The sequence below is a fragment of the Coffea arabica genome, chromosome 3c, assembly GCF_036785885.1.
Source record: "Coffea arabica cultivar ET-39 chromosome 3c, Coffea Arabica ET-39 HiFi, whole genome shotgun sequence".
In the NCBI taxonomy this organism is placed as follows: Eukaryota; Viridiplantae; Streptophyta; class Magnoliopsida; order Gentianales; family Rubiaceae; genus Coffea; species Coffea arabica.
Genome location: NC_092314.1, coordinates 7,822,174 through 7,834,889, shown reverse-complemented (window position 1 = coordinate 7,834,889; position 12,716 = coordinate 7,822,174). Strand labels below are relative to the sequence as shown.

The 12,716-nt window shown below is 37.6% G+C and overlaps 1 protein-coding gene across 1 annotated transcript; it reads left to right on the top strand.

Annotated features, from left to right (window-relative positions):
• The first annotated feature begins 2,456 nt into the window (after positions 1-2,456).
• LOC113723507 (putative late blight resistance protein homolog R1B-17) lies at positions 2,457-4,688 on the top strand. The gene has a single exon (XM_027246563.1). The coding sequence runs from the start codon at positions 2,457-2,459 to the stop codon at positions 4,686-4,688; it is 2,232 nt and encodes a 743-aa protein (XP_027102364.1).
• Positions 4,689-12,716: the final 8,028 nt, after the last annotated feature.

Here is a 12,716-nt window from a genome sequence, read left to right as displayed (position 1 = left end):
CTCTGCCATTCGCTCGATTAAGTCCCATGCCTCCTGGGTAGTCTTATTCACCAGTGCACCACCACTTGCTGCATCAATGATATTTCTATCGTTCATCAGTAGCCCCTCGTAGAAATACTGAATCAGCAGTTGATCACTTATTTGGTGATGCGGGCATCGGGTACGCAGCCTGGTGAACCTCTCCCAATATTCATACAAGGATTCCCCGTGAAATTGCTTGATTCCACATATTTCCTTTCGCAAACTAGCAGCTCTGGATGCAGGGAAATATTTTTCAAAAAATTTTTTCTGCATCTCTGGCCACGTGGTGATAATGCCTGCAGGTAGACAGTATAACCAGTCCTTTGCCGAATCCTTGAGAGAGAAAGGGAAGGCCCTTAATTTAATTTGTTCATCAGTTACTCCCGAAGGTTTCATACTCGAGCACACCACATCAAATTCCTGCATGTGTTTGTGGGGTTCCTCTCCTGGCAGACCATGAAAAACAGGCAACAAATGTATTAAACCAGGTTTTAATTCAAAAGCTGCATTCTCACTAAGGCGAGGAAAAGTTATGCAAAGAGGTTGTTGGGTCAAGTTTGGAGCAGCCAACTCCCTTAATGTTTGTGTGTTTGCCATGTCGACGCTCTCTTGGCAAAAATCACTTGAAGTGTCACCAAACGAATCTGCTGGTTCAACTTCGGGCTCAGGTCTCTGAGATGTAGCCCTGGAGTGCTCCTCTCTGAGCTGTCTGGTTTCTTTCCTTGTTCTACGCGCAGTTTTCTCTACTTCAGGGTCAAAAATCAATTCACTTGCACGAGAAGACCTAGGCATACACTAGAAAAATACCAGAAAATTAGAACAAAAATGAAATTTAAAAAGAAACAAATAATAACGCCAGTCCCCGGCAACGGCGCCAAAAATTGACAGGTCGTCAACCTGTGCAATAATAATAATAATAATATAGAACCTAGCTACCACTAAGAGCTGTCAATAATTAATCCTAGGTACTGGAGCAGGGACTCTAGGTGTGCAATGGGTTACTTGATTCACCCTGTTCCCGAAGAGTTTACTGAATCCGATATACCAGAATTAATTAGTTGGCAAAAATAGTAGGCAGTGGCAAGTAAAGTCGTCTCCTCAGGGACTGGAGATATTTGTCTCTTTTTAAAGTCCAATTGATAAGGGGGGGGGGGGTTTTACCGGAATGAAACTAAAAACAATTAAACAATTCAACTAAAAATAAATAATTAACTAGCACGAATATAGCAGGAATTAAATCAAGAATAAATAAATTCTAGCCAAGGATGCAACTACTCAGGCACAGTCCATTTATCCGATCATTGATGCAGGAGAGGTTCACTTAATTTATTAATAGGCTAGTTATAGTCTGACGACCAATTTTTCCTTAAATTATTGATAACCAAGGTACGACCATTGATCACCCCTAACCAGAAAATACTCCTAGGTACGACCGTAGGAATTAATTTCCCAATTGCATTAATATTAGAAAAACCTAGCCCTAACCAATAACACGCTACGAGGGTTATTTAAATTAGATTGCACGTTCCCCTAATATGTAAACACACCAGTTGCCACTAATATTAATCAATCAAACAATTACGGATTTAATTGACTAAATTGGCACGAGACTAATAAATCACATTGAACATCGGGCCCTTGACATCCAATTAATAAAATAATCCCATGAAAATACAAGCAGGCAACGTGCAAATATTAATAAATTAAGGAACGCGTGAAAACTAATTAGATCTCACAGGTTTTCGGAACTGCGCCGTCGAGTTGACCCTTGACTAGATGGAAGACTTAGCCACGCCGCATAATTAAATCATCACACGAATTAATGGATTGCAAAAGCATAGCGTTTTCTATTAAGAAGCAAGGAATAAAATGTGTTTTTCCCGTTGGGGAATTTTGTCGAACACCTGGCGTGTGTCAGAGGCCAGTCAGAAGAAGGGAAAACTAAAACTAAACTAAAAGACTAAAACCAGAGATATCCCTCTGCTACTCTACGTTATCCCTAGTTAAGCCACAAAAGAAAGATAACTAAAGGCTCTCTACGTGGTCCCCACACATGTGGACAAAGCCTTCAAAGTACTTCTTGCCCCAAGTCTCCTTCCGTAGCTTTCTTTTTAGAGTCCAAATGACTAGATGCCTTCCACTAGCTTGTGGTCCCCACCAATTCAAGGACCCAAGCATTGAAGCCCTTAGAAGTCTCCATATTTTCCATAAAGTCCCTCCTTTTTGGTAGTTTTCTGCTTTATTCCTGAAATTAAGTCCACATACCAAATATGAGTAAATATCAGCAATTAACACAATATTTGTCAGGGATAAAAGGGGAAATTAATAATAAAATTACTAACAAATTGTACCCTATCACCTCTGGAATTCATTTGACAACCTCTGATGACGGAGACCGAGATTACCAAAACCTTAGCCAGGTTCCACTCAACAAGATGGCACAGGATGGAATCCCATTAATCAAGGAAACGGTGGTGGATATCAGTGATGAAGAACAAGTTATAACTGATCAACTCACCAAAGGATCCGCACGGTTGGGTATTGTTTCTATTGTGGGAATGCCGGGTATTGGCAAAACAACAATGGCTTGGAAACTGTTTAACTGCCCAAAGGTTCTGTCTCACTTTCATTGTCGGGCATGGTGTACAGTTTCACAAGAATATGAGAAAAAAGAACTGTTGCTTGAGATATTAGGTGGCATTCATGGGCTTAATGAGAATATTTGTCAAATGAGTAAGGAAGATCTCCAACTAAAATTGCGTCAGTGCTTGTTGAGAAACAAGTTTCTCATAGTTATGGATGACGTGTGGGATGCTGGAGTTTGGAATGAGTTAAAAATTTCATTCCCTGATGATGCGAATGGAAGTAGAGTTTTGATAACCAGCCGTCATCATGATGTGGCCTTGCAAATTGAACCAAATGGTGATCCTCATTCTCTACGCTTATTTTCCGATGATGAAAGCTGGAACTTAATAGTAGGGAGAGTATTCCAAGGTGAATCTTGTCCCGAAGAATTGTTGCTAGTCGGAAAGGAAATTGCCCAAAAGTGTAAAGGATTACCTCTTGCTGTAGTTGCAATATCTGGTCTCCTCCGAAGGATAGAAAACAGCAGAGAATCGTGGGAGAAAATTGCAAAAAGCTTGATTGCAAAAGTAATGGAAGATCCAAAAGCTCGGTGCATGGAAATCTTAGAATTGAGTTACAAATACTTACCCGGATATCTAAAACCGTGCTTTATTTATTTGGGAGTTTTCCTTGAAGACAAGGATATTCCTGTTAGCAAGTTGACACGGTTTTGGCTTGCTGAAGGTTTCATTCATGACTCTGAGTTGAAGAGCTTAGAAGGTATTGCCGAAGGTTACTTGATGGAGTTGATTAGCAGAAGCCTGGTGGAAGTCTCCAAAAGAAGATCCAACGGAATGGTCAAATCATGTCGCTTGCATGATCTGTTACGTGATTTTTGTCAGTTAAAAGCCAGAGCAGAGAACTTCTTCCAGCTAGTAACCAGGTTTGATGAGCCATATGTTTCTTTTCCTAGTTCAGATTTTGGTTTTGAATTTGATTTTGGCCATCATTCTGATCCTGTAACATATGAGGCCTACCGATTGTGCATTTTCTTGAAGCGAGTTCATTTTGTTGTATCGAGACCTTTTGGCCTGGGCACTCGTTCTTTGATATTCTTCCCCTCAGCTGATTCAGAGCCCAGATGTCCATATGACATCTCATTCATTTGTAGCAACTTCAAACTTCTGCGGGTGTTAGATTTTGAATGCATCAACCTGGGTATCACCTTCCCTGCTGACATTTCGTTACTGGTCCATTTGAGGTACTTGGCAGTTACTGGATATATGCAAACTATTCCACAATCCATTGCCAATCTCCAAAAACTAGAAACTTTTGTCGTGAAGGGATTACGTGGTCTGGTTGTTTTACCAGATACTATTTGGCACATGGCACGGTTGAGGCATCTTCATGTGAATATGCATGTTGCTTTCAAATTGGATGATGAAGGGCTTGAAGGCTGCTCTCAGTTGGGAAATTTGGTCAGCTTTTCCCGTCTCTCTCTCTCTTGTGGTGAAGATGTAGAATCAATAATAAAGAGGTTGCCAAATCTGCAGAAACTGAGATGCATATTCTTTCATCCACAGGGTTCTTCGAAGAATTCCTATCAGTTTCCAAGATTAGATTTTCTAACTCATTTGGTATCACTCAATGTATTTTACTACGGAAGCGCTATTACCAGGGAATTCATTCTCCCGTCCAATCTGAGGAAATTGACTCTTTCAAACTTTCGTCTACCATGGAGTCATATATCAACAATTGGGAGACTACCCAACCTGGAAGTTCTCAAATTGCTTCTTGGTGCCTTTGAGGGGCTGACATGGGACATGGAGGAAGAACAGTTCAAGGAACTCAAATTCTTGATGTTAGACAATCTGAACGTTTCTCAATGGAATGCGACTTGTGATCACCTTCCCAAACTTCAACGGCTTGTCTTGCAAAATTGCAAAGACCTCGAGGAAATCCCGTATGATTTTGCAGACATAGGTACCCTGGAAGTGATTGAAGTGCACTGGTGCGGACAATCATCAGAAGAGTCTGCAAAATGGATTGCGGAAGCAACTGGGGACATCAAAGTGCTTATTAGTAGTTCATATTTTAGATGATAAGAGTATGATTGTGGATTATGTTGTATTACTCCCCGAACTTGTAAGATAATCAAATTCCAGTACCTTATTCTTCTCTCGATTCATTTGTGAGATGATATCTCTTTTAATAGTTGAGGACATACGACTGGCTGAAAAATATCAAGGTCATCTGTTCCTTGTTGTTTGAAACATCTGCACAGTTGAATTCATTTTGCTTCAAGTTGGTATTTGTCCTCTAGATTACATCTACCGTAATCTTAACTTTTTCGAGCATGCTGAAATTCGAGTATTGCAGATTGGTTTCGACGTTTACTGCATTTTATCCTTCTATCATAAAATGTTGACAGCCGCAGTCGCTGCACCCCATAAGCGCTAGGCAGTTGCAACTCCATAACTTCATACCTGTTTCCCTGAAATACGTTTTCCAGTCTTTTTAAGTTCTCAGCATGGAAATGGCTGTAGTATTGTTACAGTCAACTGAAAATGCACAATTCACCTTAGACGCCAACACGGGGTGACATGCAACATGAGGGTAAACGGGGATTTTACATGCCCTAGATACCCTTGTGCAGTTATGCACATTCCCGATGAAGATCATGCCAAACTTTTTCCCAGAAAGGAATTTTATCTCTCGTTAGATTGCAGAGGTGAGTGATTTTGTGCAAAACTAAAACTAAACACGACCAATCCTAGCATGATCCTTAGGAAGAGAGCTATTTGGGAGATCGTCACTGGCCGCAGATTGAATTCATCATGTTGGACAAACATGCCAAGCAATCAACCAATTCATCACCATGAAGAACATGCAATAGTTCGGTCGTTTTGGTCCAAATTTCCGCCTTTAATATCATCCATGATCTCCACCTTTGTTTAGATCAATAATCAGCACTAGCCATTTTCTTGGAAGTACAGAGAACACTTATTGAGGCACCAATAAACAAAGCCCAAGCTTTGGTGAAACTCACATTATTGGTGAAATTCACATCAATTTTATTTGGTGATTTCAGTGGTGGAGCCAAGAATTAATTTCATTGGCAGCAAGAACGACGTAGATTATTTTTATTTGTTAATTTCCCCTAAACTTAAGACATGGAAACAATATTCACTGAATAAATAAAAAATGATACAACTATCTCCAAGGGAGAAAAAAAAATACAACCATCGTATGATTAATATAATATAGAATGACATTCTGCAAATCATTATATGGTTTTCTTCATAAATTACATCAAACCTATTACATTTGTTGTAGATAAGTTTTTTAAAAGTTTGTGTTTGTTCGAGAAGAAGAGGATGGGTGAAGAAGGTGATCAGAAGAGTTGGTGAGGAAACAAAAAAGTATACGCTTTTATGTGTTAAAATGAGATCCAGAGTCAAAATAAGTAACATAACTACTTTAAGCAAATTAAGATTTTTGTTTTATTACGAGCTGGTGAGAAAAGAAATAGTTCTTGCTTTTATAGGTGTTAAAATGATATCGAGAAGCAAAATAAGTAATGCAACTATACTAGGTAAATTAAGATTTTCATTTTATTGAAAAGGCTCTCTATACAACTTTTTTAGCTTATAATTAACAAACAATAAGAAGTTACAAGGAAACTAAATAGTTGAAGCAAAAGGTTTTTTGATGGTTTTACATGCTGTTTCTATTAAGTTACAACACTAGTAGATGTAAATTTTCACTTCTCAATAACTTAGTGGGGGTAAAAATAGAATCCATGAAAATTATAAGCGCAATTACACAATTTCCATGTTCCCGTGCCTCCCAGTGCAAATCCGTGTAAATCCACCTCTAGTGAAATTTGTCTTAATCACTGGGGTGTCAAAAGTGGAAATCTTTTGCTTGAACTCATAATTTTGGATTGCTATTTTTCTTCAAAAAATTTTTACGTTTATCATAAGTACATTTTCTAATCGTATTTTTATCTCTTACACATTAAATCGTCACAATATATTTTCTATAAAAACTCTAAAAAATGATAATCTAAATGGGCTCTAAGTATTCTGAACTCGAGGACAGAATTCATGTTTTCTATCTGCTTTGATGATATAATTATCTGATCGAAACATCTAAAAACACTTGCCTTATCTGCTTTTCTCGTCCCTGAGAAATTGACAGCATAATTTTCTTTGTGGTATACCATCGAAAATTTTGACGAAATGGTGATAAGGTGCAGAATTGCTATATAATTTATGATCATTTTCCCATAATTTTAATCAAATATTGTTTTAATTGATTGATTCTACTTATATTTGGTTAATGGTGCTAATTATAGGAAAATGAGCAAAATGTGCTTAAAATAGGCAATTTTTCAATTAATTTGGGATTCACATGTTCGAGCCTGTTTCCGAGTTCAATTCAAAGTCTGGGCAATTTTAGAGGAAGATTTGAATTTTCATTATTAGTTTTATGGTTGAATTAGGAAACTTCGAATATTTTCTTTTGTGGTTTATTTTTTTATTTAGAAGACTAGTTGTTATTTAGTAGTAGACTTCAATTAGGAAATAAAGAGAAAAAGACAGCCGATTTCCCGTTTGATTACTACCTTGGGCCACCTTGGCCCAGGGAACAATCAAAAAGGACCGTGACCCCTTGTGGGAAAAAGGAGCCACTTGGCTTTCTTTTCTTCTTGATTAGTTTTCTTTGTCGAGCGCTTATGTGAAGGTTCTCAATGAATTCACACGGTTCCTTTTCTATGATGTGGAGCTAAATTCCCTTTTCTAGTCAAGGAACAATGAAGGATTTGATTCATATAAAATTGTGAGATTCAATTGATTATTTTTATTTCTTTTATTTACTGGTATTCATCTATTCTCTGATTTAATTTCTTATGGTTGTTATTTTGTTTGAATTTCAAGGGCACCCGATATTTAATTAATCTAATAACCTAAAACTAGTTAGAGCAGTTAAATTCATAATTATTTAATTACTTTAAATTAGTGGTGACTGGCATAATTGGATTTGTGTTAGGGGAACATATAGGCTAACTTAAAATAACTTTCGTAGCGTATTATTTGATTAAAATAGGACTTTTCTAATTCTTAAGGTAATTGGCAAATTGAACTCTACGGTCGTACATAGGATTATTTCTTGATTAGGGAAGTGATTAACAGTTGTACCTTGATCACCGATACAGTAAGAAGAAGTTGATTGTCATTGCTTGTTTGGCAGTTATAACTTGTTTATCAGTGAGTGAATGAAATTATTATTGCATCCATAATTAATTGAGTGAACCATTTCCAAAGTTATTTCTTGGCTAGAATTTATTTATTATTGTTTCATTTTTAGTAAATTATTAGTTAGGCCTTTTTATTTGATTTGTTTAGTCATTCATATTTTTATAAAAATCCCCCCATATTTTGAACTTGAGGAGAAACGAATTTCTCTGGTCCCTGTGAATTCGACTCTGCTTACAACTAGATACATAATTTATATTTAATTTGAGCAGATAATTATTATTGTATAGTCTCGACACCTCTCAAATAGTTCATATATGAATGTTACAAGAGTATAGTTTAGTTGTTCCTCTTTCCAGCTACCACGCCCACCATGTCCTCTTCAAGTCTTAAAAGTGACAATTTCATAATTTCATGCCTGCTGGATGGCTTGATCCGATCGGACTGGATATCATTTTCCTTTGAAAAATAGTGCGTCTGTAAGCTAAAGTGGGGAATTATTGATCATCTTTTTTAAAAGGAGAAGGAAAAAGAAAGAAAAGACAAAAAGCTAAAGTTGGGAATTATTGATCCTCTTTTTAAAAAGAAGAAGGAAAAAGAAAGAAAAAGAAAAAGCTAAAGCTGGGATGGGATGGGATGGGATGGACTTCGACGAGTTAATTTGGTAGTTACAATATTTAAGAGAGTTATGTGAGACGTCAAGTTCGAAACCTCTCAATTATATTAAAAAAACTTAATTTATCATTATCACTGGGAGTTATGAGTGATTATATTAGCGAATGTGATTAGATTATTAGGGTAAAAATTAATTTTTTAAGGGCAAAATTAAAAGTTGAAAAAATGACACAATAATATTTACCCCAACCTCTTCTAGACAATTTAGTTCAGATTGCACATCTTTTGGGTTTTAAAACTTGCAACGTGTAACAAAAAAATTCATCTAACGTACATCATCTAGACTGCTCCAGTGCCACCATCTAGTTCATCTTTTGAATGTCAACAACTTACAATTTAATGTTAACCAAAAGAACCATATCCTTGTACTGGTAAATAGGATTCGGGGCTTTACAAATTGAGTTGTTATGCAATTCAAATTAGTTGTGTAATTACTACTCCATTTGGTATAAATTCATACAACTTTAGTGTAAACTTGAGCTTGTGATTTATGCAACTAAATTTGTGTAAAAAAAAAAAATCATAATTTCACTGAAATTGTACGAGTTTACATCAAATGTTGTTAGATCTGCACAACTGGTTTAAACCGGAGGGCTCCAAATCCATGGTAAATGGGTGTCTTATGTTTCACAATTTACATCATTCAAATAAAAAAAAGTTCATTGAATATCCATTATCTGCTTCCCAATGCTGTTCATCCCCTGCATTACCAAAACAATTATCACCCTCGTTAATTTTGTATTATCAAAACCTACATGGAATTCCACCTGATTCTTGTCCATGGGGTAAAAGTCAAGGATCACCGTCATGAATGATTTCTATAAGCTTGTTTGGATAAGCATAAGGCCCGTGTGGCAACAGTGTAAATCTCCTGCAATTGATTGTAAGCCAAAGACATCAATATTGAATTGACTCTTAAATGTGTAAATAATAATCAGTAGTGTGAATTCCCAACAACTACTTGTGAGCTAACCAAAATCGAATTAGCAATAAACAAGTTTCGTCCAAGGCTTTGTCTCTAAAAGCAGTTCACATCACGATCAAAATGCTTTCACTGGGCGAACTCATAACAGTTCAACCACGCATTCTTTTGCAATTATTCAACAATCAAATTTATTTACAGCAGCTAAATAACACGATCAAAAGGGAAAATTTTTCTTTATAGTGTTTTTACATACTCTTGCACACAACACTGCCATGACGATTTCTAAATTGTTTTTGAACAGGACTAATTCAAACCAAAAGTTTTATTATTTTTTTTCAGTAAACAGAAACGGTACTTACATAAATTAACACTTGATACTACAAGAATTAGTTATAAAAAGGGGCAACTACCCTCATATCTTTTCTTACTATATCCATTATCCATACTCGAAACTCATTATTCCATTCTGTATCATACACTAATTTGATTGCATGTTGAGTTAGTGTATGATTACATATATTACCTGCTCTATACACAAAAGAAAAGTTACACGGTTCAATTTCTTCCTTCATCTCCTCAATATCCTCTAGGACTGTTGCAATGCTAATGTCTTGAATATTGCTTGCATTGATTTGATCCACCACAAATCTACAGTCTGATTGGACTTCTATCTTAGTCCATCCTGCATCTTTGCTCATCAAACTAAAAGTTTTATTTGCCAATTAAGAAATTATATTCGATTTGGATAATTAGAGAGTCAGGATTTTTGCTAATTTTCTTGACAAGTATAGAAAAAAGCAAATGCCTTTTGTATCCCCTTGCTATCACAACAAACGAAGACAAAAAAATTTCCAATACCTATGAATATTCTGAATATCCAAGGACATACTTGATCCCTTGATGATAGGAGAAAATCTTTTTCTTTTTTTAAATTGTCAACCAACAAGTAAAGCATTGGGAGAGTGAGAGTCTTGATTCGCTAAATTTTCCAATCTAATCTTGGCCGTGAAATTGTTTGAAATGGAAAGTGCCTCAAATTGCGAGGTCCCCGATGCTTGGGGGAGTTGAACAGTCGTACAGCTGTTTGTGGAAATTGTTTGAAATGGAAAGTGCCTAAAATTGTGAGGCCCCCGATGCGATTCGGAAGTCTCTTGCGTAGCTGCTACTCCATTTGAAGAATTTCTGTTTACACAGACAGACCAGTCTGATAGACAGATCTTGGTATCCTTGCTCAAGTAAGAGATCAAAATCCTGGACCTGGAGATGGGTATTCCTGGCTGGGATATCATAGATTTTTTCTTGCATGCGTTACCGGGACGTACACTCGGACCTGTAACCATCTCGGATTGGGAGCTTTTGAGCTCTATTTGGGAAGCAATTCACAAGCTTGTAAGAGATGAACATGCAGAGCGGGTGCTGCTTAATATGGGATACAGGATCGAAGCTGCAGCCCAGGAGATTGGCCGGGAATTGCTAATTATAGACAACAACAACAAGATGAAGCTGCCCCCGGTGGACGACAAAATTCTCCGAGATTATTACAAGAAAACCTGCAATGTGATCGAAGAGATCGGAGAAGCTGTTGAACACCTTTTGGTTTTATCCGGGAGGTCGTCGCGTCGACTGGAATCACCATCTGATGTTTCTTTTTGGTTCTCACTTGTATTTCCTCTAGCCGATACTTTGTTGAGTAAGAGGACGGGCCTGCCATTCCCAGTCGCGCTGGAAAAGCTAGACTTCATCCGAGTATACTTGGCAAATGTATTCGGGGCTCTGGACTTCCCAGCAGCAGCAGCAGCAGCAGGAGGTGGTGATGATGTAAATATTATCAATGATTTTATGGCACGTGTTGCATCTGTAATGGTACGCATTGCAATCCACATTTTTAAGTACCGGATTTCCCGCAGAAAAATGAATTTTCGAATAAAAAAGGAAAAAGATATTACGGTAATGCCGCTAGAGGATTTGCAACAAGAGATCGATCCAACTAATCCCAGATTCATGGAGTTCCATCTCCATTTCCTTGTAGCTCTCCATAAAATTGGAGGAGTTAAGCCCAAGTTTTGCTCTCGTTATTTTAATTATGTTGCCCCCAGGGTGAGGATCGGAGATCTTGGAGACAACTATTATCGAGTGATCTACAAGCAGTTAAAGATGTTAGTCTTCACCAAACTGGAGGAGAAAGAGGAGGACCAAACGATCCCAATTTTCTTTGCAGAAGTTCATACGGTGTTCACGGAGACGGGATCTCTCAAACAGCCGAAGCTTATACATCTTTGTCAAAAAGCTGAGCCTAGACTTCCTGACCTACTTATACATGTTTGTCTTCTCCAGACGGAGCTTTACCTCAAGGGGATGCTTCACCGTAACATTCAAGGGAGCACTTTCCAAATTAAAGATCTGCTCAATCGTGCTAAAGATGCTGCTGATTGGATGACAAAAGAATTGATAAAACGTTTGGGAGAAAATCCTCATGGAAAGGCAGAATATAATGCAGAATATGGGAGTAAGACCGCGGCTCTCATTCAACAAGTGGACCACAAGGTCGCATCTCTCCACCAGTTATTTGTGGCGAAGAAGATAACAGAACCCACGGTGAGGAACTCAACTCTCCTATTGCTTCTTAACATTGTTGCTTTCAAAGCAGAAGCATTATTTGAGAAGTTACCACTGGAGAGTAGTAGGGCAGCAAATTCCGTGGCTCATCGCAAAGATCAAATTGCACTACTCGCGCGACTTAATCTTTTCACACTTCTCTGCAACCAGCTAAAGAAGGAGACACAGGACGTGGACGTGATCTTCCCACAAACTGAAACTTTTGATGCAGGGATGACAGGACCCATCAACAATATGATCATGTCATCTTCTCAGCTGCTAGATAAGCAGAATCATCTCAGGACTAAGCTTAGAGAGCTAAGTCCCCAATTTCCATTTTCTGATATTCCCAAGACTTACATGCCAGGGTTCATTGATTTCCTCGTCAGAAACCTAAAGGAGCTGCTGAAATATGATCCTGCATCAATTGAACAAGTCAGGAATTACATAAAAGAGATTCATCTACATTTTGAGTCATTGGGTTCCTTTCTCATGAAAGTTTCAGAGTCGGATATTGAGGACAATCCAGAACTGAAAGATTTCGGTGTTCATGCTGCCAATATAGCATATAAAATTGAGCATGTTATTGACTCAATTGAGGTTGATGCTCAATGGCAGCACTTCTTTTTGGTTTATGATCTGCTAGAGGAGTTGAGGATTGTTAATAAGCAAGC